Source organism: Bombyx mandarina, chromosome 24 (genome assembly GCF_030267445.1).
Source record: "Bombyx mandarina strain Sakado chromosome 24, ASM3026744v2".
NCBI classification, from domain to species: domain Eukaryota; kingdom Metazoa; phylum Arthropoda; class Insecta; order Lepidoptera; family Bombycidae; genus Bombyx; species Bombyx mandarina.
The window spans coordinates 4,408,272-4,436,161 of NC_143230.1; the positions used below are offsets into that span (position 1 = coordinate 4,408,272).

The window sequence follows — 27,890 nt, forward strand, 5'->3', positions numbered from 1 at the left end:
CCGATTTTCTGGTTATTAAGAAATGCCCCACCCCACCCTGCCCCACCCTTCAACCGAAACGCATTACTGCTTCACGGCTGAAATAGGCAGGCTGGTGGTACGTGCCCGTTTACCCATAGACACAGCCCACTGAGTTTCTCGCCGGATCTTCTCAGTGGGTCGCGTTTCCGATCCGGTGGTAGATTCTGCGAAGCACTGCTCTTGCTAGGGTCAGTGTTAGCAACTCTCCGGTTGAGCCCCGCGAGCTCACCTACAAACGTTAGGGTGAAGCTGAAATAGCCACTCAAGCCTATCAGCATACGTAGGAAAAAAAAAAAAAAAAACTTGCCCTTGCGGACTCACAAGAGGTCCTACCACCAGTAAGATGGATCGTGAAATCAAAAATAATTAAAGCGAACTCAGAGACCTAACGGGAGTTTTCGCATATCTATATTAATATTATAAAGAGGAAAGATTTGTTTGTTTGTTTGTTGATATTGAATTGGCTCCGACGCTACTGAGCCGATTTGAAAAATTCTTTCACTGTTTGGAAGCTACACTATTCCCGAGTAACATAGGCTATAATCTTTTTTGAAAAAAAATCAAGGGTCCTTACTAAAACTCCAATAATGTAACCCAATGTGTAAAAAAATTACCTAAAATATTATTTACATCGCGTGCCCTGCGAAAACTATTGATGATAGAATAAAATAATGTACTACGACTTTGTAGAACACATTATTATTTACAAAAGGTGTCGCGACAGCATATGTCTAACTATTATAGTTAGGCCGCAATAAGTGTTCTTTTATTTAAAAAATAAAATAACATCAAATATCGTTGAAATTTTTGTTAAAGACCCGAGCGGAGCCGGAGCGGGCCGCTTGTGTATGACAAAGCACTTACGGCTTTAATTATCCACACTCGACAACCGGTTTTGCAACGCTTAAGGTATGACTCAAGCCAAAATTTCATGCATATTCTTCAAAGGTGACAGGATTTTGTTTAGAAGGATTGTGGTTTGAACTATAAGACCCTTAATGTATTAATGTAATAATTAGTATCAAGCGATGCTGCTATGCTATGTCTCGAATTCCGCAACAAGTTACGTATCTTTAAAAGAATAAAGGGTCCTTTGAAAGAATTATTAAGTCAACATAATTTAAAATACTCAAGACAATAATAATAAAGTTTAAAATATACAATAAAGGCACGTCGTGTGTAGTTTTTTCCTTGTATCATCAAATATCACTCATGTGACGTATCGGCCGTCAAACTTTCAGAGGCTAATAAATAAATCACAAAGCTCAGAAAGCTCTCGGAATCGAGGTAAGCTCCCAAATAGTTCCATCGGAGGATTTGATAAATATTCATTTCTATACTGGGACCCCGAAAAAGAGTGAATGTTTTTTTTTTTTTTCGGTATTGGCAAACCTGTACGATGTTTTATTGATTCAGTTTATCAGCGGTCTCGTGGCTTTTTGTTGGGATTCCTTTGTGTCGTTGTGATTAAAACGCATTGATTTGTTACGGAACTGGGTTGGTGATGAAAGTTTTTTTTTTTTTTGTTGCGAGACAGAATTTATGATTTCTCGTTTGATTTATGTGCTATTTTTGAATCGTTCGATTCTGCGGAACTATTCACGGTCCGTGGTTGTTAGTAGCCATGGTGAATTTAATGGTGAATTGAATCCTAACACCTTACATACTATTAATACTAGATGATGAATACTACTAGGTTTTTTTTTTGATAATGCCATCTTGTTGTGTCTTTAAAGCGGTTAGTTGCTCTCAATTAAGAAAAATAGTATTATTATTCGCCAATAGATGTCGGGAAGAGTTGATTATTGAAAACACGAATAAAACATTTTCTGAAAATAAATCGTAGCTAGATCGATTTATCGCCCCCGAAGTCCCCTGTATACTTAATTTTATGAAAATCGTTGGAGCCGTTTCCGAGATTCAGATTATATATATATTAATATACAAGAATTGCTCGTTTAAAGGTATAAGATGTGTTAGATCCGATAATCTGCATGCCACTATTATATTTGCGCATTATTCAAATACGCTTTTGTACACATTTTAGATATTTATTTGTTAAGAAAAAATTATTTTTTTGTTGTTCCCAAATCTCCTACCGAAAATGTTTCATTTAAGAATAATATTATGTAGGAAGATTCCCTTATAATTATTCATTATATTTTTACGTATTACTGTTTCGCGGCAGAAAGAAGCAGGATGATTGGGACAGCACCCCTAGCGGCAAATGTAGGCAAACGTTCCTAATCCATACAAATTTGAGTTAACTTTTACGCTATCGACAACGTTAACGGAACAGTTGTATTACTCGACACGAGTATTTTATCCTTTAAGATACTAGGTAACGCCCTATGTCTTATACCTAACACTGCTTCTTATGGACTACTCTTTTTTTTTTTTATTGCCCTTGTAGGCAGACGAGCATTCGGCCCACCTGATGGTGAGTGGTTACCGTCGCCCATGGACTTCAGCAATGCCAGGGGCAGAGCCAAGCCACTGCCTTCCGTTAAGTACTCTCCGCAAGCCTCGTTCGAAGAAGGACATTTCATAGCGCTCGGGAAACACCGTGGAGGGGAGTTCATTCTAAAGCCGGACTCACCGTCAGACTGGCCTCAAACATTTCTAACATTCACAATCCGTCTCAAATTAGTCGTGAATATTTTCCGACCATGTTTGAAAAGTGCAGTTACCTAAATTAACGTTTCTCGACTAGCATGTGTACTACAATGTGGCGTATAATTAATTTACTTCAACCGAAAACCGTTCGTATTTTCATTCGCAGAACGTAAAACATTGCTTAACAATATTAAACAAGTTAAGTCGTTTCGGAATTTAAATTCGAACTTCACAGCCAACGCGGGCAGTGTTCTTTTGTATTTGAATACTGTGAGCTCCCTTACATACGAATTAGGTGCAAAGTTTAAATTAAAATACGAACGGAGCTACGGCCTTATAGTTCTGAGAAGCAAGCACGTAGCAATATTATTTCGTTGTTCGTTTTTTAAAATATAATGTTTTTTTTTTTACGCCATCCAATGTACGGTATCGAGGATTTATTTTATTTTCCAGCCTGTACACGGCACTGATATTGTTTGGTCAATGGGATATTTTATGACAACTGCAAACGTAGCTTTTTCCGTGCTGATTCGTATTTCGAATTTCGCTGTACGTTTTTCAAATGCAATTTTTATTTGACGTCATAAAAGGAAATACCGTTTTTTTATCGCCACAGAAAATATTGCTAATAGTAACAGTCCTGTTCAATGTCTAGTGGTGAACTTCATCTACCCTCAAAGACTACTTTAAGAAATACAATTCATTACTGGTATCGAAAGCTCGCGTTTTTACCACCAATTTTTGTCTTGCCGCGAATCAGTAGTGCTTTCCGGTTTGGAGGGCAGCTGTAGGACACAACTTTCATCAGATAGACTTGGTCGCCCATCTCATATGTAGTAGTTTTTTCGAAGACAACTATTTTCTTTTAGAGTGAATAAAATAACTCTACAATCTACCAATCTCTACCAATCTCTATCAATCCCTATCAATCTCTTTCTTTACAATCGACGAGTAAGCTCTATTGTTTCCGAAATCGCATCTCACACCTGCTTATGCTAACCACGCATCGACTGAGCTCGCTCCAGACAGAAATCTGCTTAAGATTTATCTCGCAAAAACATCCGACCTTCTTCCTGCGTTGTGTTCTGTGTAACAGTCCCACGGTCGGGGACTCGTAGCGACCGGCGCCGGCAAAGACAGGTGCAGTCGCCGGAAATCAGACTGGTTCTACACCGGACCGCGCCACAGAGTATCGTTGATTCAGTACGTTCAATACGTAACAGCTTACACATTCTGCAACAATTCTATCTCTCATCAACCGAATGATCATTGTTCTGTAGTCTTCGTATATACTGTGTTACTTACAATATTTTGTATTCAACTTTAACAATACTTGCTATGTGTATGTGCATTACTATAATTCTCATGTTGTATTTGTTATTTTAGTTGTTCTACACACACTCATCACTTCTAATTATTATTCTCATAATCCTCTCGCAGGTCTGCAGGAAGAGATTTCTTAAAGAAATAAGCAGTGCCTTTGTACATAATTTTCCTATTACTCTGTACTATGTCTTCTTTTTTGTGTGTACATAAATAAATAAATAAATAAAAATTACTAATAATTGTTTAAAATTGAAAATCTGCATTAAAATTACACTTTGAAAAACATTGTTCTTTTTTTAAATTCATAAATTACAATTCGAATGGCGTCGAATCTTTTTTCAACTAAGTCGGTTGTTTGAAATTGGACTTTAAATTCTAAGTTATGTGGTGTGCAATGCAATAATACGGTATCATGCACTGTCTACATTTTACTTACTCTATGAAGTGCTTCCTGACAGAGATTTCTTTCGTAAAACGTAACACGAACGAACTCATCTATTTCCCAATTAAAAAGTGTCGGAATATTGACTAGCTTTTTAAATTTATATTTATTAAATAGATAACGTTAATGTACTATGAGTTTATTATGAATCGATGGAATTCAACATTTAACATAATCAGATTTCCTGTTCATTATTTTTTTAAAGTATCATTGATGATGCTTCCGAATTGTTGTGTTTGAATTTGTAAACAAATAAATAGATTAATTAATTGTTTTACTTTATTCATTACTAGCGACCCGCCCTGGCTTCGCTTCGGAACTGTAATTTATTATTGATTTCTCCACTATTTAATGGATGTTATTAAACATATTATAAACCATCATCTTTATCTATTATCCTTCCTCTATCTATTAAAAAGAACCGCATCAAAATCCGTTGCGTAGTTTTAAAGATTTAAGCATACATAGGGACAGATATAGGGACAGAGAAAGCGACTTTGTTTTATACTATGTAGTGAAGCAGTAGTTGGTTGCCCCCCTAAATGTTTCGGGTCTCCTTCACTGGCTAGGGATCAACGAGGGAGAGTCAATGAGACGACTTGTAAGCTGTTGATATGATTGCTTTGGATAGCTCCACGGATGAGCAGCCCTGTAGGAGCAGTGGCAGGTCCGTTGTGTTCAACATTTTAGTCCCATTGCCCTGATCTTGAAAGAACATAAAAGAACAATATTACTGGCGGTAGGACCTCTTGTGAGTCCACACGGGTAGGTACCACCACCCCGCCTATTTCCGCCGTGAAGCATTAATGCGTTTCGGTTTGAATGGCGGGGCAGCCGTTGTAAATATACTGAGACCTTAGAACTCACATCTCAAGGTGGGTGGCGGTATTTACGTTGTAGATGTCTAAGGGCTCCAGTAACCATTTAACACCAGATGGGCTGTGAGCTCGTCCACCCATCCAAGCAATAAAAAAAAGCGCGGCCAATTGAGTGTTCTTTGTCTTCTTCTTACTCATATCTCACATTATGTGAGATCGGCGCAACAAGTCCTCTCGTCATAGGGAATCTAGGCAAAAGTATATGGCATGAGTCTTACGACCAACCCTTAACGGTATTTGAGCTATATATCCATTGCAACGTGATCGGGACTTTTTCTATTATTTCAATTTACTTCTTCCATCTTTTGTTCTATGTTTTACGTTCTATTATTATAATCAGCGCGGGCAATTTAGTAGAAGTGTCAAAGGAAATTCTCACCAACGTAAGCTTGTGATACAAGATCGAGAAACCCTTTCGTGACTGTCACCGTAAAGCTACCGGAGAATCTCGACACGTGCGTATTTACAGTCGAAATAAAAATACATGATAATATCAATCCAACAAAACCGGTACGAGGTAACCGTCGCCTGTTATACCGTTACGAAGATTGTTTACGCAAACGAACGATCGCGATTAAGAGATGTCTAAAGAGAATCGTTCGTGCCAATATCAAGATTTTTGCTAAAATGCTTACGATTTAGGAGTCTTTGAGGCACGAGACGAGAAGTTACAGTCTTAATTGAATCACAAAGAGGAACTGGAACTGATGAGGGTTTTGTGGATGAATTAGACAGGATTATGGTACCCTCGTGCTGAAGTTCGCGGAAGTCTGCTGAGTTTGGCAGTGCAGGATTGATTATTTTGTGAAACTTGGAGAAGGCGTATGTCCAGTAGTGGAGTCCGTAGGACAGTGATGATGGTACCTTGAAATATTTTAAGTTCCATTGACGCTGCTGCTGTTAGAAACCTGAAATGTCTCCTCCGTGCCAATATTTTATTAGGGCTTTAAAAATTATTAAAAAGCACTTAAGGTTATATTTTATATTTTCGCTATTAGCTACATTTTAAATTCTAGATATTATTTAACAGGATTCTACCGTGACTTTTAATTTTACTGTGCTTCTGAATGCTTTCTTAAAGCGTCCTCAAAAATTGTCGATACTGTAAGTGGTGGTGTAAGTGTATTGTGGTGTTAAGTGGTTACTGAAGCCCATAGACATCTATAACGTAAATACGCCACCCACCTTGAGATATAAGTTCTAAGGTCTCAAGTATAGTTACAACGGCTGCCCCACCCTTCAAACCGAAACGCATTACTGCTTCACGGCAGAAATAAGTAGGGTGGTGGTGGTGGTAGTTTTCGCGGACTCACAACAGGTCCTACCACCAGTATGAGTGAAGATAAAGACAAAATACCTTTCGTTCGACCAGTGAACATTAATCTGCGCCCACGCAATATAAATTCTAGTTCAGGCGAGCGATGCTACATCTAGTAACAAATATATTTAACATAAACAGAATTTATTAAACAAATACGTGTTATAATATTCAAAAGAAAACCTTGAATTTACTTGTACACGCCATCGGAGTACACGTACAACCAGATTTCTTCTTAAAAGTACAAGGGAATTTCATCTTTAACAAACTTGAAATAGAACCGTCAATTGGGTAATTTTTACAGAACAGGTGATGGTTGGATTTATCCGATGGTGCGATTAAACGGAGGCCCGATACATCCGTTCCCAGAAGGACTGAGAATGGAAAAGTTAAAAAGCTCGCGGACACACTGTCTCGTTGAATGACCAACATAATGATTTGTCGATCTTTGTCATTTTGGTCATGTTGCACGTAGGGATACCAGCAATTTGGAACGCCTTGTGGTGACCAGTAAAATAGAGGGAAAAAGGCCTAGGGGTAGAGGTCCCAAACGATGGTCGGACCAAATAACGGAGGAACTGGGGATACCTATCAGCGACGCACTCCACCGGGCTGCAGGGCGGGATCGATGGAGACAGTTGGTTGACGAAATCGGACGGAGTCACGATCCTCAGCAGTGAGGGACCGATTGAAGAGAGAGAGAGAGAGAGTCATTCTCGATGCAGTTTAGTTGTGAAACCCAATGCCAACTAATATTGCCAAACTTTGGGAAATTTGAAATCGAAATCATAATTTTCTACATAAGAAGCACAGGATTTACTTGAGGTAGGTAGGTTTTTTTTTATTATTGCCCTTGTAGGCTGACGAGCATACGGCCCACCTGATGTGAGTGGTTATAGTCATCCATTGACTTCAGAAATGCCAAGGACAGAGCCAAGCCGCTGAATACCGTAAACGTAAAGGTTTTAGGTTCCGCACGAGTAAGAGCCATCATCCTACTTATTTCTGCAGTAGTAACTGTAGTATTGGATTTTGCGACTTGGCTCTGCCCCAGGTATTTCCTGGCAGTTGATGAGCGACGGTAACTAATTACCATCAGGTGAGCCGTATAATCGTCTGGCTGCAAAGGCAATAAAAAATATACAGATATAGTATAATATAAATACAATTTACTTCTTCAAAAAAAAAAAACAAACAGATGCCAGACAGATTTGGTTGTACCAAATAAGTTAATCATAAAGTTAAGACCAGAAAGTGAAAGAACTGTAATCAACAACAACATTAAAATTTGTAGAACATTTGTTATGAAGAAGTTGCTAAAAAAAAAGAAAAAATACATACATTAAAACGAAATTTAAACGCCTGTCTAACACCTGTCTGCAACGCATAATGCGCTACTTTGGCCACGTTGCTCGCAGAGGTGTAGACAACTTGGAACGTCTGATGGTCACTGGAAAAGTAGAAGGAAAACGTCCTAGAGGCCGAAGCCCCAAACGTTGGTCCGACCGGATCGCCGAACAAACCAGCGGACCACTTAGTGCTGCACTACACTAGGCAACTGAAAGGAACCGATGGAGATTAGCAGTCGACAAGTCGACGGAGTCACGATCCTCAGCAATGAGAGGGCGATGGAGAAGAAGAAGAAGAAAACGAAATTTGAACACGCTAAAAAACGCCAAATAGACTGTTTGGTTTTACATAAATCACAAAACAATATGTCGGCGGAATGCTTTGTGTCAAGTTCGTCAGCTAGTCAATCGAACGATCCTCCCGTGTGTTCGCTTACATAAACACTCTCGATCCGAAATTCGTGTTCGCGTTACGATAATAACATGATTGTTTGAACAATGAACTTCAAGTTTTTAATAATTGTATTAAATTGACGGGCTTGTTAATCATATTGTACGTTAGGGAGAGCGTATGATTATATTGGGAGCCTATACCGGTTGAGTTATAAACACGAATTCGTATTCGGAATAATTGCACTAAGGAATTGGTGCTCTGAGGAATTATTCGAGATGATACCGGCATCTCGTTTTTACAATCGCACCGCCCGCCACCGGAGTAGAGTTTATCCATACTACCTGGAGCCACTGCGGTCATCCACAGTGCGTTTCCAGAGGTCTTTTTTGCTACGTACCATCCGGCTATGGAATGAGCTCCCCTCCACGGTGTTTCCCGAGCGCTATGACATGTCCTTCTTCAAACGAGGCTCGTGGAGAGCATTAAGCGGTAGGCAGCGGCTTGGCTCTGCCCCTGGCATTGCTGAAGTCCATGGGCGCCGGTAACCACTCACCATCAGGTGGGCCGTATGCTCGTCGGCCTACAAGGGCAATAAAAAAAAAACTAAAAAAAAACTCTCGCCCTTAGGAATATCGAATACTGACTAAGGCTTATAATTTTAATATACCGCATTGCATAAAACAACGTTATATTTTGAACCTCCTGTTTATCTGTTTCATAGCTTAGCTCTAATTATTAATGTATGCTGTCCCTGTTTGTTCATAGATCTATGAATGATTTTAATGAAAGCGAACATCTTTTAACGATCTAGTGTTTTTATTTGCCACACCGACAATTCTGAATTTGGACGCCAAATTTTCTATAATTACCACGATTATGGAATATCACTAAATATATTATTACAAAACACAGCAATATCTCGAAATTCACATTTTGATCAGCTTTGGTGACGCTAAAAAGCGCAAGATGGAGTATCTCGGCCACGTGCTCAGGAACGATCGACACATACTGCTGCAGCTGACAATTATGGGCAAAGTGGACGGAAAGAGACGTGCTGGGCGAAGAAAAAGTCATGGCTCCGGAATATCCGGGAGTGGACCGGTATTGCCTCCGTCGAACAGCTATTCCTGCTGGCTGCTGACAGAAAGGAATACAGGAAGCTAACGGCCAACCTTCAGGATTGAAAAGGCACTGGAAGAAGAAGAAGGTGACGCTATGAACTAGAAAATCGTTGCATACTGTTGGGTTAGTTCAATAAGCGATATAGCAAAGCGACTAAAGATATAAGCAAAAGCAATGGGCATCAATAAAAACACAATCATTGAAAACAGGCTTGTCACAATCACTAATTTAAAAGGTATCATGTACATATACCAGAACACACATTCGGATTCTATTTCAAACAATTCTATGATTGTCCAATTGAATGTTATTAGAGATTCTGTAATAACACAGTCGAAGACAAAAGGTTTGCCGTTGATACAACTGTAATAATACGTACGAAACTTGCACGGATTATTTGTGTGGGTTTTTGTGAGTTCCCCGTTGGATTGGGACCCGGAATTTTGTTTGAAATACATTTGGTACCTACATCATAGTGGTCTGCACGAAAATCTTTAATTAAGGATACTTGTTACGTTATTAATTTTAATCGCTTTTGAGGGTAAAAGATGTAGCATGATTCAATAAAGTGCAGAATATTGTGGCCATACCAAAGATGTGGATATGTTAAAATTATCAACAACCCATCATTTACGAATTAATGTAGATAGTCACACATCATTCACCTATATTTGTCGTATCAATGATGCTGAACTAACTGATGACCGAAATGATTATTAGCCGTCATGATTGGAGAAACATTTTCTGTTTTCTAGATCTTTAAAAGTCATCGATGGAACTGGTTTGATGGAAAGTTGCAAGAACCTATAGATGGCGCGAAAGCTGCCATCCATTTTGACAAAGTTAAAAACTCGGTTGGATTATATGAAATCTTTTTTATCGTCAGAACCAAAACTGAACTGCTCCACGGTAGAAATAGATGAAATGATTAGGATTCGTTTTGACTAAATAAGGATGACTACAACACGGATCTATGATGCAATGGATATGATTAAAATGGCCTCAAATTTCGCTCGCAGTCAGTATCTTTGTTTTGCAATTCAAAGTTTGCGTGCATAATTTGTTTATTTTTGTCTGGCATGCGCGTTTCCGGTACATTTAGCGCGTTAATAAATTATATATCCGTGCCGTTGTACGCAGAATGTTTGACCAAATTGAATTGTATGATATGAATACAATAATTGCAATTAACGATCATTCGAAGGCAAGTTTTTTTGGAGAAGTGAGAAGTTAAGTAGTGAAGAACTGATTTAAGTTAATTTTGATAATTATTAGTATCTTGAGGTTTAACAGTATAATAAAAGTGGTTTATTATCCGATTCTAACCGTATCTGTAGAAGTGTATAAGGGCGGAAAAATAAAAGAAATTCGCTGGAGTTCCTACTTATTTTTTTCCATTAAAGCCTTGGTCAATTTCATTCTATTATCAATTTCAGATAACACAACTTCATTTCAATTCGTTCCATTTTAGTTTGCATATAACGTGATATAATATCATCCCATGCCTTTTTTTTATTGCTTAGATGGGTGGACTAGCTCACAGCCCACCTGGTGCTAAGTGGTTACTGGAGCCCATAGACATCTACAATGTAAATGCGCCACCCAACTTGAGATATAAGTTCTAAGGTCTCAGTATAGTTACAACGGCTACCCCACCCTTCAAACCGAAACGCATTACTGCTTCACGGCAGAAATAGGCGGGGTGGTGGTACCTACCAGTGCGGACTCACAAGAGGTCCGACCACCAGTGAAAAGCCTGGTCTTTGGTCCACCATTGGTCTATTATAAGGAAAAAAAAAAGTTAGGCCGCATGTATCCTGGATGTTTTTGCTTTTTTCCCTATTAAAAAAGGTTAATAAGCAATTATGACATTTGACAGCAAGTGGGTTTGAAATCTGACAGCTAACGGTAAAAAATCAAACGTGTCTTAAATATCGTTTCACATAACTAAATCGATAATTAAAAACTGGATTCGAACGTGTGTACAGAGAATGTGCTACATTTCCGGATAACCAATGGCGAGACGGAATACAAATTTAGAACGAGCACTACAGCTTCGGACTTATTATTTTAAGAGCTATATTCACACACATAAGGTTTATAATTAAAAAGTGCTTTTCGGTTTCCATTTTAGACCGTCCAATTGTCTGAAACTTGTTCGATTTTAACTTGATGCTATGCTATAGCCCAGAGTAAGTTGATACGTAAGCAGAAAGCTTAAGATTTATTTTAGTAAAATATAGTGAGAGTATTTTCAGTCCCTACAGATTTTGAACACACACCGCCAGGTTTCTCTTATGGACGTTAACTTTCGAAGCAATTAAGCATCCTTTAAAACTTTCAAAAGTCCATCAGCTACCCGCGATCAAAAAGCGAAAAAGCTCTGCTACCCTCAATTACGTAAACAAAACCGAACCAGTCAAACTTTTTTCGACGGTGAAAGCTTATCTCCTCTAAAAGCTTATAGAGCTTAAAAGTTAAACGTGCTGAAACAATGACCTAAAATTAGATACAGGGGCTCCAAATGATTCATTTCCGAGACAGCGTGAACTGACTAGGGGGTGAGTTAAAAATAATCGTGTGGAACTTTTAAAAGCTCATTCAGTCAGTTGTCTACTGCATGACGATGTAGTGCGTGTAGCGAGTTCCAAAACGTGACTTCTTTCTCATGATTCACTGAAAGCTTCGACTAAAAGTTTTTGCTACTTAATGTGTATTGCTGCTTTATATTATGTAAGTTTTTCTTATTATATTTTTTGTGTAATAGAAAAGTAGACAGTCTCAAAATTTATCTGATATTAAATGATTATTGGAGTCCAGAGACATCAGAACAATGCCACAATATATCTTCATACTAGCTTTTGCCCGCGACTTCGTCCGCGTGGAATAGTTCACAAATAAAGCTTTATTTTAGAACAAATTTGGTTAGCATAAAAAACGTTATAGTGAGCCAACCTTAACATATAGACATATGCTGTCGTGGACTTTTTTTTAATTCGTTTACAATTCTGTCATATATTATTTTAGCGAAACTTTAACCGTTTCTTCAGCGCACGCAGCGGAAGCTTTCAAAAGGTAAAAATAGCCCCGATTTTGAAACTTTCTTTATTAGTGCTCCGCTTATATTGGTCTTAGCGTGATTTTATATAGCCTATAGCGTTTCTCGATAAATGGGCTATCCAACACTGAAAAAAATTTTCAAATCGGACCAGTAGTTCCTGAGATTAGCGCGTTCAAACAAACAAACTCTTCAGCTTTATAATCTTCTATCTATACATATAAAAATGAATTGCTGTTCATTAATCTCGCTAAAACTCAAGAACGGCTGGACCGATTTGGCTAATTTTTGCCTTGAATTATTTGTGGAAGTCCAGAGAAGGTTTAAAAGGTAAATAAATTTGAAAATGCTCGGAATTAAATAAAAATAACAATTTTGTTTTTCCTTTGATGTGTCCCCCGTCGGACGGATTCCTTACGTTTGTTTTAAGTTTATTTGATACAAAACTTTAGGTCTTTTATTTATCGATTGAGGCACTACAAAGTCTGCCGGGTCAGCTAGTATTAGTATAGATTAATAATATGTCTTACACCACGAGAATACTACAACATATGGATGAATGTCTTTTGTATTATACAATACAAATAGTCATTAAGTCGTCATGGTGTAAAAGATAAAATTCTCAACGTAGCCACGGAAATAGTTGCATCGCTTGATGTTCGGTGTTCAAATCCTACAGTCAGGTAACCAATTCCATGAGGAAATACGTACTTAACATGTAACCATTATGAAGGGAAAACATTAGGCACTATAAAAATTTAACCCAGAGAGAATATTTGGGAAAAGACTGATATGGTGTAAGCGCGCATGGGTAGGCATCGTCATTCTGCCTATTTCTGCCACGAAGCAGCCTCACCCCGTTTTAAAGATCGAACAACTGTGGTACTTTTGAGATTTAGACCTCATGTCTCAAGATGGTGACATTCACGTTGTAATGTCTATTAAGTCTGTTAACCACATTACACCTGATAGACTATGAGCTTGTTTCCTCATTAATTCAATTAAAAAAAGATCAAAAAATCATTCTTTAAACCAGCATGCATTGTGACTCACGGTAGAAATAAGGCAAATTGTGATACCTACATTTATAAATTAACTAGCGACCCGCCCTCGCTTCACTTCGGAAACTGTAATTTATTATTGATTTCTCTACTATTTATTGGATGTTATTATGCATATAAACCTTCCTCTTCAATCACTCTATCTATTAAAAAACCGCATCAAAATCTGTTGCGTAGTTTTAAAGATTTAAGCATACATAGGGATAAACAGATATAGGGACAGAGAAAGCGACTTTGCTTTATAGTATGTAGTGATAATACCTTCCACAACCATCATTCATTAAGTCACTGCTTTCTTTAACTCGGCTAACATCGAATTTGAAATACCTACTACCTAACTCTTAACTATGTACCTGAAGACAACAGACAAATAGCGTACATAATAAAGAACTTGTTGAAGAAATCAAAATGACATTTTCAACTACTTTCGTTTTAAAATAAAATCCATTTATAAAAACTATTTTGTTCTGAATTCAACCCTCCTTTACTATATTACAGTTTTTTTTTTTTTTTTTTTTTTATTGCCTTTGTAGGCAGACGGGCATACGGCCCACCTGATGGTGAGTGGTTACCGTCGCCCATGGACTTCAGCAATGCCAGGGGCAGAGCCAAGCCGCTGCCTACCGCTTAATACTCTCCATAAGCCTCGTTTGAAGAAGGACATGTCATAGCGCTCGGGAAATACCGTGGAGGGGAGCTCATTCCATAGCCGGATGGTACGTGGCAAAAAAGATCTCTGGAAACGCACTGTGGATGACCGCAGTGGCTCCAGGTAGTATGGATGAACTCTACTCCGGTGGCGGGCGGTGCGATGGTAAAAACGAGATGCTGGTATCATCTCGAACAATTCCTCAGAGCACTCCCCATGGAACATACGGTACAAAATACAGAGGGAACCGAAGTCCCTCCGCAGACCCAGAGGCTCCTTTCTTTTTTTCTTTTTTTCTTCGTTAATCATTCAAAACAATTGACCGTCGATTGCCTTATCGACAATACTAATTATTAGGGTCACCATCGCAGCAGTGACCGTGATATCGCAACTAAACTATTCAATTAACTTATCTTGTACCTACGACGCACAGGGAATCTTAAATTAACCTACAATTGCTTTATAAAGGAGATCTAATTAGTATTGTGTTTATCTCTATAGATAAATTTCTGTTTTTATTGTTGGGGGGACTTCGAGATGGCGGCCTTTTAGTGAGAGAGTTGTGTTTCGTCTAATATATAGATATGTGCCTATATTGATGCACGAAGACAATGTTAGGAGTTATATAAGTTTTTTTATTGCTCTTGAAGACAAGCAAGTTAACTGACTAGCTCGGAAATGCCAGAGACGCAGCTAAGCCGCTGTCTACTCGTAAATTGTTTTTAAGATCGAATTAATAATATTTAAAATATGCTTTAAAACATCGTCCATACGTCATATGAAATGAGAACTACATGAAATGAGAACTCAGATAGCAACCGCCCATCAAAAATTCCAATTTATAACTAGCAAGCTTACCTTACAGAAATTAAAACTGATCTCTTAAATAAATAAATAGTTTGGTAATAACAACCCGAATATTGGAGAATATCTTATTTTTATACCGTAAAGATTAACTGTTGCATGATTTTTCTAAATTTAATCTGAAAGATGGTTAGGGTAATAAAGATTGTACTGAGATATAATAGAGATACTGATAAAGATTTTACTGGCCTCTTGTGAGTCCGCGCGGGTAGGCACCATCACCTCGCCTATTTCTGCCGTTAAGCAGTAATGCATTTCGGTTTGAAGGGTGGGGCAGACGTTGTAACTATACTGAGACCTTAGAACTTATATCTCAAGGTGGGTGGCTGGATCCCATAGACATCTACAACGTAAATGCCATGTTGTAGATGTCTATGATCTCCAGTAGCTACTTAGCATCAGGTGGGCCGAGAACTCGTCCACCGATCCACGCAATAAATAAAAATAAAAGTCAAATATTTCTAGAAACTCTATATCACATAAATCATTCAGTATGCTTGTGTCCATCAATATTAAAACTCACTGATGTTAATATATCAGAAGAACTTCTTACGAATTACCATTGGAATCTACAATCGTTTCTGTTTCCGCCAGTTTACTGATTACCAAATGTCCTAAAGTAAGCGACATCTATAGTCAATCATTTAAATCTGAATTAACATCTTTTAATAAATGAGGAAGTAATAACTACTTTAACGTCATGCTAGAAGGAGAACGCACTTCGTTTAACTGGTATCAATGAAGAGTATCGCAGAAGAACTAAAAACGTAACCAATATAATGAAAAAGACGTGTGGCACTCGGAGACCGTCGCGGTAAAGCTATTGCATAGCATTTTTTATCAACTTATGCAATTATAAATCGACAATAATAATTTAATATTAAAACAACAATAAAATAAGATCCGGCGAGAAACTCAGTGGGCTAACTTTCAATGAATCTGCTACATTGTGAGTATTCCATTTTGACCGCGCACTCACTAGAGGGCGTTACATGGTATAGAGACACGCCTTTGGATGCTAGTTCTAACTCTCATTCGCCCAGAATCAACGGTTTAGCTAGTTTATTTTTAATGCCACTCCAATCACTGAATGAGTAGTAGGAGTAGTAATAAAATTCTTCGACTAAGCGATAGAAAATGGCACGCCCAACGCATTGTAATGTGATATAATTTTCTATTTTACAATTCTGTTTGTCGGCGATAGATGGCGCTTGACGCAAAAGCTGAATCGCGCTCTCGTTGTGTTACCCACGAAATTATATCACATATTTTGATAGTACATAAATCGGTGTTTAGATTTCTCACTTTAAACATTACACAAGCGCAACGTGTGAATGTGTTGAACGCGAGCTACATAGTAGACCTAGTGAGGGGTGGAAGGTTTTTTTCGTTACGGAGTTTCACGATTCCGCTCTAAAGCCGCGCCCAAGGCCCGCGATAAAATCTATGCAATAGCTTAAAAATTGCAAATATAGTGTCAGAGGACAGGGCATATCTTAGAATTAATTCTTGGTGGAGCCAATTTTTTACCAGAAAGAGACCTAAAAGAAACAGCGTGGGTAGGACCAGAGAAAATAGACCAAAAGTTGCTGGAATCACCCCGATAAGTCATGTATTTAAAGAAATGCTTCTTTAAGGTTTTGAGTTTTGATCGCACTAAAATTATCCGTGCTTATTTACTCGAGTGATGTAATATGATTATGGTACAAATACTTACGTGTTTATTAAATAAACTAATTGACGCGGCACGCATCATAAGGTTTTTACTTACGAGTCTTGAGCAATATAATATATGTATATTGCTCAAGATTCGACGGCCGTCTGGTGTAGTGGCAAGTGACATGGTCACTACACAAGGGGGTCGCAGGTTCGAATCCCGCCAAGGAAAGATATTTGTATGATAAATATAAATGTCTTTTCCAGGGTTATGGATGTATCTTAAATATATGTATGTGTATAATAAAAATCTTACTTTTAATTTTCCGTTATCTGGTACCTGTAACACAAGTTCTTTACGAACTTATTACGGGACCAGTTAACGTGGCGTGATTGTTAGTGAATATTTATTTATTTATTATTTATTTATATAACTAATCACTAAACATGTTGCAAATAACACATACTTAACCTTACTAAGCCAAGATCCCGACAACAGTTCGCCAATACTGAATTTAAAGAGTAATTTATTACTGTAAAACTAAATTGGTGTACTATTCAACGAATTCTAATTACTAAATCATTCAAATATTATTCATTTAATATGACAAATTGTGTTTATTGTGTCCGTGTATAAGTATATTGTAAATTTATGACGGAATGTAACATGTTTATGATATAATTTGAATTAATTGACTACATTTTTGTATTAAACGTTCAAATATTACGATTTTTATCATGGGAAACAAATATAATAATATGTAGACGAGAATCGAATTTCGTATAAATGTTTTAGTTGTTAGTTCTAAAACCGATTTATAAAATACTTAATCCATTTTATTAATAAAATTTTGACATTTTTAATCATTTTTAACATTAATAAAATTTTACTGGTAGGACTTCTTGTGAGTCCGCACGAGTAGGTATCACCACCCTGCCTATTTCTGCCGTGAAGCAGTAACGCGTTTCGGCTTGAAGGGCGGGGCAGCCGTTGTAAATATACTGAAACCTTAGAACTTATATCTCAAGGTGGGTGGCGCATTTACGTTGTAGATGTCTATGGGCTCCAGTAACCACTTAACACTAGGTAGGCTGTAAGCTCGTCCACCCGTATAAGCAATAACAAAAACATAGAAAAAAAAACATAATTTGTCAGATTATGTTAGTCCTATTGGTAACTAAGTGTCTATTGAGACCCATGGATATCACATCCTTGGGACTTGTGGCCGAAGTCTCAATATTCTTGTAAACTAGCTATACCACCCCTCAAATTGGAATGCATGACTGATAAGTAGAGTGACAGTCACGATGTAGGCCTAAACCTACCACCGTACCATTAAAAAAACATACTATGGTCGAATTTTAAGATCCGATCCATCAAGACTTGTTTGTCGTGACTGTCTTAACATCCAAGAAAAGTTTAATGGCAAAACAACCCTACCAAAATCCTAGCAGTGCTCAACCAAAAGAAAAACCTAACAAACATCTATTCTTGTTACAGATAATCGTCGCCACAGATCATCACTTCAAACAGCCCACCCATAAATCATTCATCTCAAAAGCGGCCGAAAATAATATGGCGCTTAGCCCTAACGGTCTCCTTCTTATAATAGAACCGACTCGATCTGGGGAAGCCGAAGAAATGTGAATATCCACAAATAGCACCGGATATCCTTATGCCAGTGAAAGTGTAGGCACCATGTCGAACTACAGACCGAGGACAACTAGTAGGGATGTGAAACCGTTGTTTCTGTTGTTGCGGACCAAGTATGTGCATTTTTACGTGTTCGGTGCGATATTTATCAGTTCGTTCAGTGTTTGTTGCGGCTTCGTGGAGCAGAAGTTCGCCATGGAGCCACAGGATCAGGTCAGTCATATTTTGTTTGGCTTTTAAAACCTAGTTTACTATATCGACGCTTGAAAGGCAAAAGTTACTAAGCGACAATAACTGCTTTATACATAAATGATAGGCAATAACCATATCGATGCGCAAAAAATACATCTTTCTAGGTCTATTAAAATAATTTCAAACCCTACAGCTAGATTCGTTAAAATAGATTTTTTTTTCAGGTATTTCAACTTTAAATTAGTCTACTGTAAAGTTCACGCATTGTCGCTTAGTCATGTTTGCCTTTCAAGCGTCGATATGTATAACGTAAAGCTAACTGAATATTGAATGAAAATCGGGCCAGTTTTCGTGTGTCATCTAGTCTTGTGCAGTCATCGTGGCCTAAAGGATAAGACGCCCTGTGTACTCGTCTCGAGCGGTCCGATCGTGCCGGTGTTCGAATCCCGCAGGCGGGTACCAATTTTTCCAATTGAAATACGTGCGTTATACGTCCAATTGAAATACATGTTTGCGAATGATTTCCCCGATAAGTAGTAAGATCGTGTAATAAAAGACGCAATATTTGTAATTTACGTAATTTGAGTACCATCGTAGTCTTACCTATTTACGTACATGAAGTAATCATACCATAAGTTGATACTCCAGTATATGCAGCAAAAAAATATATAATTTTTTTTTATTAATTTCTCGACCCAAAATAATTTCGAGAAGCAAATGTCGCAGCAGTAAATACTAATTAATGAGCGTGTCTTTCCTTTTTATACTTTAATCAAAATAAATTCCACCGGCTTTCTGAATTAAATGGCAAACGAGATAGCAAAATGCGTCTCTAAGATTTAAAATGTGGCTGAAGAGAAGAGGAATGAGGGAGGATTTCCTTTCCAGATAATTATTTTATTATCTTCGAAGACACTTCACTATATCGCACTTGATAATGGAAGGTCACCATCGCTCATAGACATCGGTAATGCCATGGGCATAGCAAAGCTGTCTATAACCAAAGACTCTTTTCGAACCTCGTCTTAAGAAGAACATTTATAAGTGATAGCACTAATTGCTGCAGCACAAATATCCAAGGCTAAATCCGGATTTCAAAATACTGACATCAATTTAGATACTCTTTATCCCATATTTGGATGGTCCTAAATTAGACGTTATGTAGTCATGATTATTTCAAAACACCCTTAATTTTAATCGTATTAAAATACTAAACGCCTCCATGAGCTGTCGCGATTTAGGCCTGAAGCGCACCTATTACTGGTTTCAACAAGACGATTTTCTTGTTCTAGTTGCGTCTTGTCAATTTTTATAGTATTATGCAAGAACATTTTAAAATGTTATGTTGTGTTATCGTACACGCCTAAATAAGTTTCAGTCCACTGAGTTTCTCGCCGGATCTTCTCAGTGGGTCGCGTTTCCGAACCGGTGGTAGATTCTACGAAGCACTGCTCTTGCTAGGGTTAGTGTTAGCCAGACACCCGGTTTGAGCCCCGTGAGCTCACCTATACGTTAAGGAGAATCTGAAAAGTATAACTTCAAAAATTCTTTACAGACCGCCGTTATTGGCTCGAGAGTGACACTGCCATGCAGAGTTGAAAACAAGGTGGGTCAACTCCAGTGGACCAAGGATGATTTCGGGCTTGGGCTCCACAGAGAGCTGAGCGGCTATGACCGGTATAAGATGATCGGGAGCGACGAGGAAGGTAAGTACTTTTTTTTTTATTGCCCTTGTAGACAGACGAGCATACGGCCCACCTGATGGTTTGTGGTCACCGTCGCCCATGGACCTCAGCAATGCCAGGGGCAGAGCTAGGCCGCTGCCTACCGAGTTTTATGAATGTGCGCCTCATAAAAGTAACACAGATTAGTTAGTTCAATCCATTGTATATTTGTTTGAACGAACAATGATTTAGGATTGCTTAATGGATTCAACGCTACCAATTGTAGTTTTTTTTTTTTTATTGCTTAGATGTGTGGACGTGCTCACAGCCCACCTGATGTTAAGTGGTTACTGGAGCCCATAGACATCCACAACGTAAATGCGCCACCCACCTTGAGATACAAGTTCTAAGATCTCAAGTATAGTAACGACGGCTGCCCCACCCTTCAAACCGAAACGCATTACTGCTTCACGGCAGAAATAGGCAGGGTGGTGGTACCCACCCGGGCGGACTCACAAGAGGTCCTACCACCAGTAATTACGCAAATTATAATTTTGCGGGTTTCATTTTTATTACACGATGTTATTCCTTCACCGTGGAAGTCAACCGAGTACGTATTTCATTTGAAAAATTGGTACCCGCCTGCGGGATTTGAACACCGGTGCATCGCTCAACACGAATGCACCGGACGTCTTATCCGTTAGGCCACGACGACTACTATTAGCCGTAACTCATTGTATTCTCTTTCGGCTGCTTGTTTTTATCTATATGTGTATATATTATTAAAGTTAGCCCGAAATAAGTTAAATCTAAAGGTAAGCTTAGCAATTTTATTTTTGGTCAAAATCTATAATAGATATGGTCGAGCAAGTTGATAAAAAAATATTTTAAAAACATTTTCAACACTTCAACTAAATTAGTGTATTTAATTTTTATTAACTTGATTTATTCACTTTTAATTCGTTGTTTACTGACGAACTTAAATTGTTTTAATTATTATCACAATTTAATTAATATATCAAATGTAAAAAAAAAAATTGCGTAAAAATTTTTAGGATCTTTATATATATTTTTTCTATCAAACAACTCGTTATCATAATATATAAATCATACACTTGCATTATTTTATTTTATTAAGTAAACTTATTTGGAATATTTCTTTTTTGTCAATGAACTTTACAACAAACAAAGTTCCTATAAGTAGCGGTACAATACCCGATAAGTATTTATAAGCCTGTAGTAATAAATTTCGTCACGAACCATTAATCACTTATGAAATTTCGATAGTTAAATATTGTATAAGTAAAGTCGCCTTAATTCTAATAAAGAGCTCATGAAGAATAGAGGAATACGAGCATTACTGAATGCTTTGGGAGATTGGGTTAAATGGCGTGTATGCGAAACGTATTTCTATTAATTGAAAAAAAACGTATTTTTAATTTATTGATTGAATGGATGGAAGAGCTCACGACCTACCTGGACCTACCGTCGTCGTCGTGGCCTAAAGGATAAGACGTTTGGTGCATTCGTGTCAAGCGATGCACCGGTGTTCGAATCCCGCAGGCGGGTACCAATTTTTCTAATGAAATACGTACTTAACAAATGTTCACGATTGACTTCCACGGTGAAGGAATAACATTGTGTAATAAAAATTAAGCCCGTAAAATTGTAATTTGCGTAATTACTGGTGGTAGGACCTCTTGGGAGTCCGCACGGGTAGGCACCACCGACCTGCCTATTTCTGCCGTGAAGTAGTAATTAATGCGTTTCAGTTTGAAGGGTGGGGCAGCCGTTGTAACTGTATACTGAGACCTTAGAACTTATATCTCGAGGTGGGTGTCGCATTTACGTTGTAGATGTCTATAGGCTCCAGTAGCCAGTTAACAACCAGGTGGGCTGTGAGCTTGTCCACCCATCTAAGCAATAAAAAAAACCTTACGAGCTCATAAGTTGCTCTGCCACCGGCATTTGACCTCAGGTCTTGGTGGATGAGTCGTATAATTTTATTTACGCTATGTCTAGCTACCACTGAAATCGGGTAGCCTCAACTACACTCAGCCACGTCAAAAAGACGTCATCAAAATCAAATATAAAAATTTCGTATAATGTCAAGATCGACAATTCAAGTAATGATACTTTATTATTTAGTAGTTTGATATAGATTGATCGTCCTTAATGGTTGGCATCAACGGAGGTTATTTATATATAGTACTAGTCATGAAAATATCGATAATTCCACCTTCAATCTTGGTCTAATTGTGTACGCTTACCAGGTCAAGATATGATATATTAGACTTACATAATTACCGGTGCCTATAGATATTACAAATCATTGTACAGTAGCGTTAGGTTCTTTCGTTGTATCGTTAGAGGTAAAACTGCTCTTGCTTGGGTTAGTCTTAGCGAATTCTCATAGGTTGGCACCCGCGCAGGTTTATTTTTATTTTTTATTATGTTTATTGCTTAGATGGGTGGATGAGCTTCACATCCCACCTGGTGTTCAGTGGTTACTGGAGCCCATAGACATCTACAACGTAAATGCGCCACCCACCTTTAGATATAGGTTCTAAGGTCTCAAGTATAGTTTTACAACGGCTGCCCCACCCTTCAAATCGAAACGCATTACTGTTTCACGGTAGAAATAGGCAGGGTGGTGGTACCTATCCGTGCGGACTCACTTCTCTTACAACAATTCGAGTTCGCATTATAATATTACTCGCCTAGCGTATTTTTCACAACTCCGATTTCTTTTTTTGTTACTGACAAAAAGCAATTACCTCGTAGAGCTCTTATTAAAATGGTCTTTGCAAATATTTTCGTTGTTATGTCATAATTGGTTGATCCTAAACCATATTTTGTTTTTATCATAGGTGACTACTCTTTGGACATCAGAGACGTAAATTTAGATGACGACGCCAAATACCAGTGCCAAGTCAGCTCAGGAGTTAAAGGTATGTGAATTGATTTTTAAATAATAGTTGTCTCCTATTTTAGTGCTGAAGATTTTTTCGTGAAATAAATTAAGCTAATTGGGTTTTCGATACGATTTTCAGATGTTACACAGTCGTAAATGTGGAAGCTAGTATTATACATACTGACACGAAAATGACAGCATCTTGCAATAGTCAGTCCTAGTGACATTAGGCGAGAAAACAAAATATTTTCTCTTGTATTTTTTTTTATTGCTTAGATGAGTGGACGAGCTCACAGCCCACCTGGTGTTAAGTGGTTACTGGAGCCCATAGAATCTACAACGTAAATGCGCCAACTATCTTGAGATATAAGTTCTAAGGTCTCAAGTATAGTTACAACGGCTGCCCTACCCTTCAAACCGAAACGCATTACTGTTTCACGGCAGAAACAGGCAGGGTGGTGGTACTTACCCGCGCGAACTCACAAGAGGTCCTACCACCAGTAATAAATAATAATAATGTTAGAACTCAATCATGTTATGAATGATATGATGTAATGTTATGATGAATATAATAATATAATAAATAATGTTAAGAATTATATAATAAATGTTAGAATTAAATAATTAAATAAGGTTAGAATTACTTGAGGCGATTTCATAGTTTTCTTTATACTTTCGTACCATACGTCATCCAAACGTATTTCTTACACACTATTTTGGACCGTTGCATTGTATCACAGTGTGTTTCCAGTAATATGTACTTTCCGCGTGTAGCAGTTAGCCAATTTTGTAATAAAATCCTCCCCACTATTTTTTCTGAACGTTAATACATGTTATTATTTATTTACGGTTTGAAGGAATATACAACCGTAGACCTTTAGCACAGCTTTGGTATCTTTGGGCGACCCTGTCGATTCCCCATCGAGTTGTTCAATGATGATATCAAACTATAAAAACTTATATAGGCTTCCAGTTCTTTGTATTCTTGTATATATATAACTGTTCTCTATTAGATTCCAGTTTTAAATTATTAATAATTACTGAGTATTTCTCTCTCAATAGAGGATCAATAGAGGATTAAATTAGAATGTATTATGCATACTTAACACGTCTGATAAGCTTTGCACAAAACATTTTATGACTGGAATTACCACCATACTGTCATTTCCTGTGTTGACAGTAGTTGACTTTGACAATATAGCTTTTTCTGACTCATTTCCTAACCGGTTTATTAATTATGACATTAGTCTGAAAAGGGACGCAACGTTGTTCTATGCCTCAATGCATGTTTATTGGTTTTAAGGTGTTGTGAATCCGTATAAGTCCCAATAACATTACAATTTCTACCTCGAAGTCAAGCATTCCTGTGTGAAAGATTTAATTAACTCAATTAAAATACAATAACTAAAACATTGGCTTCGCGACTTAAGTTAATTAGTAACAAGTTATAGTAGGCTTAAGGCAGAAACAGGCTAAAATATGGTAACAGTCCATATGGCCTTACAACATACGATGAACAATTACATTACTGTGTCACAGGAATATTACATTGACTTGTAAAAAACTGGGTCTATTTTAATTTCAATTCATTTTTTAGTCGAACAAAACAATTAGAACCTTAATATTCCTAATGTTTACAATTACAAATTCAAAAGTAATCATGAATTAAACATATTTAATCGTCGTCTACTCTTTAAACATTTCTGACGAATATTCCCTTGTTACACGGTTACACTTAAGCCCCACTTCAAACAACAAGTGCTTCTCGTGGGGATCAATAAAAATTAATTGCAAGAAAACCGATCTCCGGCCCGGGAATGGAAATTAGACGGAAGAAACGGAACGAACTAGAACGAGAAAAAAAATTACAACGCCTCCGAAGAGCCCAACCAGAATTGAGCAATAGAAAAGATTGTAAAATATATTATACAGCGGGAGGGCTAGGGGAAAGAAATGCGAAGGAATTCTCAATTTATAACGGGCAAACACAATTTCGCGGAACGAGGCGCACCTAAGGAAACAATAGTTAGTCGGAATCTGTACCGTAACGGGTCGGTGAGAGCGATTTAATATAATGATCAATGAATTTAAGAATATCCAAGAATTCATGGAAGAAGAACATGACAACTGTTACTGTGACGTTACAATTTTAAGGACTGTCACTGCAAGCTTTATTGAGTTAAGATTCTTCTTCTAAGTGTTCACGTTCAGTTTCAAAATCATTTGGACTATCAAGTCAAGCTGGCATCGAAAATATTTGATGTTTTAACAAAACTTTACGCTTAATCAAATATGTTTGAGAAAGTTTATGGTTCAGCCTCGCGCGAAGCTCACTCTTGTTCGGTTTGTTGATACTTCCGGTATCGTGAAACTTTGGGATCTCTGCATTTACTACTGGATTTTATTTCACTAGAGAGTCCATACTTCTATACAACTATTGTAAAACTGAAAGTAAGTTTAGTGCTTATTTCACGTCGAAAGGAAGATACTGACTGATACGATTTTTAGTCAGCTATTTGGTATAGGGTACTTTTTATCCTGAAAAAAGATCTCGCCTCCAATAGAAACTATACTAACACCTTTCCTTGGCCACGCTGGCGAAGTCGAGGGTAATAATCAGTTTAATATAAGCACAGGCTATAAATGTGGGATATGATCAGCACTTTGAGTGAGAGCTTCTCCATGATATATGTGCTTTGACTGAATAAATCTTCCACTCAGATTAAACCATTTAAAATCAATTATACGATCACAATTTCACGCAACATGATCGTAGCAAGTTAAGCTTATTGTTTACTTAAAGTTCAATAGAAGTTTTCGGAACGTTCGGCTCTGTATCTGTTATCGCCAATCATATACTCCGCTGGTTTAACTACTTCCTCTTCCAAATGAAATTTACAATTGAAGATTTATTGTTTTTAGATGAGTCGAACTCACAGCTTATTTGATTAGACTGGAGGATGTAGCTGTGTCTTGAGGTTTAAGTCTCAATTATCTTAATAAAAAGTCTGTTAAGCCTTAATATATATGCTGAACCCTCCTGGCTGAGCCCGAAGCTCGAAAGGGCTTCAAGCCACCAGCAAAGCTTCCTTTCCAAAAAAAATATCTAAAAATTATGGGAATTTAAATCGCCTGCATCATACATTTGCGGCAGTTATAGACATGATGTTGGGCATACACTAGTGCGTGCTCACGTTATTTACGCAAAGCATCAATTTTTAATTCTGACTTTTACAGCACGGTTAATTATTTGTTTCATCATGGTGGAAGTCGTTCGTGAACATGTATTAGACATGGGAAATATTTGTATTGGTCACACAATTCTAATCCCAGTGCAGTCACATCACCCGAGAGAAAACCACAGGACGTTTTACTCAACTGGCCACTGCCACTTTAAGAGTGAAGTCGGAAATTTAGTTTGGCAGGATTCCGTTCCTGAATGATCTGATGGTAGTCAAAGATTGATAATGAAAAAAAACCGTCAAGGATTCTAAGCAGCGGTCCGTTTCGAAATCTTCATTAGGAATATAAGAGTTTAAATAGGGTTGCAGTATTTATAACAGTTAAGAGATTAGAAAGCCGCTATCCCAATTATCTCGACCTTTGTATTCATGAAGATTAAAGGTACCAAAAAATTGTAATACATATATTAGATGACTAGTAATGTTATCCGTTAGCATACAAAGATATTGTTTTCGTTACAACGATAGGAGACGGAGTTAAAACAACAAAACTGGATTTATCAAGATGAATAAAACCTCTTAGTATGTATCGGAGACAAGTATAATTTCACTCTAGGATCTCAAGCGTTATTTTAATATTAACAGCCCCCTTTTAAATCAAAACAATATTGAAAGGCTACAAAGTCAATCCAAAGCAACACAGCCCGATATTAATGTCTCTAAAACAAATAGGCTTACAGACGAAATTAACAAACAAAGTAACTTTGGATCCGCGGTTGCACTAACCACTTTACGATACTCCGAGATCACAATTTAATACAAGACGAGAAAAGACAATGAGTTTCCCGTCTTTGCGAACTTCAGCCGGGTTTCAAAGTTAAATAGTGCAAAGTTTTGCCTCGAGTCAGATGTCCGTTGTGTTGTCTGATAGAAAAGTTGACTTCATTAGTTTTGTTATAACATTTTTTTCAAACCCTCTTTTGTATAACCAGTTTCGCTAATTAGTTTGGGTTTGGAAGTTTATCTTGTACGTAAATTGTTTTATTTCCAATACTTTCTTGTTACATTTTTCCTCGCTAATTGGGATCGGCACAGTATTACACAGTATCCTTGTTGCAATTTAATTTAGCTTACATTTTATGACTGACCTCCCTGACGAGAATTGCGCTCTAGGGTTGGCAAATAAGCATGGGAATTAATGGTTTAGGTTGTTGTTTCAAAATATTGTATATTGCACAGATGGTAGAACGTGGGCTCACCTGATGTTGGAAGTTTACTAGAACCCTTTCCTTCAGACATGAGCTCGAAATCTCAGCTGTGTTGTATAACAACTGTTACATCTTCATATTGGAATGCATGATTATTTCGCAGCCGAAAAAACAAAATTACGATACGCCCTACTGCTAGTAAATGCTAATTGGCAATCACAATTCGCCATCATCACAGTAAGATCGCTGTTGCCCCAATTGCCATTCACGGGGGAATTCCATTGAATTCTTTACTACAACATATTATTTTTGAATGCACGGA

At 37.6% G+C, this 27,890-nt stretch overlaps 1 protein-coding gene across 2 annotated transcripts in view; it reads left to right on the forward strand.

Annotated features, from left to right (window-relative positions):
- The window catches only part of rst (irregular chiasm C-roughest), a 103,503-nt gene that overhangs the window by 25,049 nt on the left and 50,564 nt on the right, over positions 1–27,890 (forward strand). The window contains exons 2-5 of one of the 2 annotated variants that reach the window (XM_089738247.1): positions 838–930; positions 18,256–18,621; positions 20,156–20,306; positions 23,135–23,215. In XM_089738247.1, the coding sequence (XP_089594373.1) occupies positions 18,454–18,621; positions 20,156–20,306; positions 23,135–23,215 (400 nt within the window). In that variant the 5' untranslated portion in view covers positions 838–930; positions 18,256–18,453. The remainder of the gene's footprint in view (positions 1–837; positions 931–18,255; positions 18,622–20,155; positions 20,307–23,134; positions 23,216–27,890) is intronic. The other variant, XM_028179372.2, reaches the window with a different exon arrangement.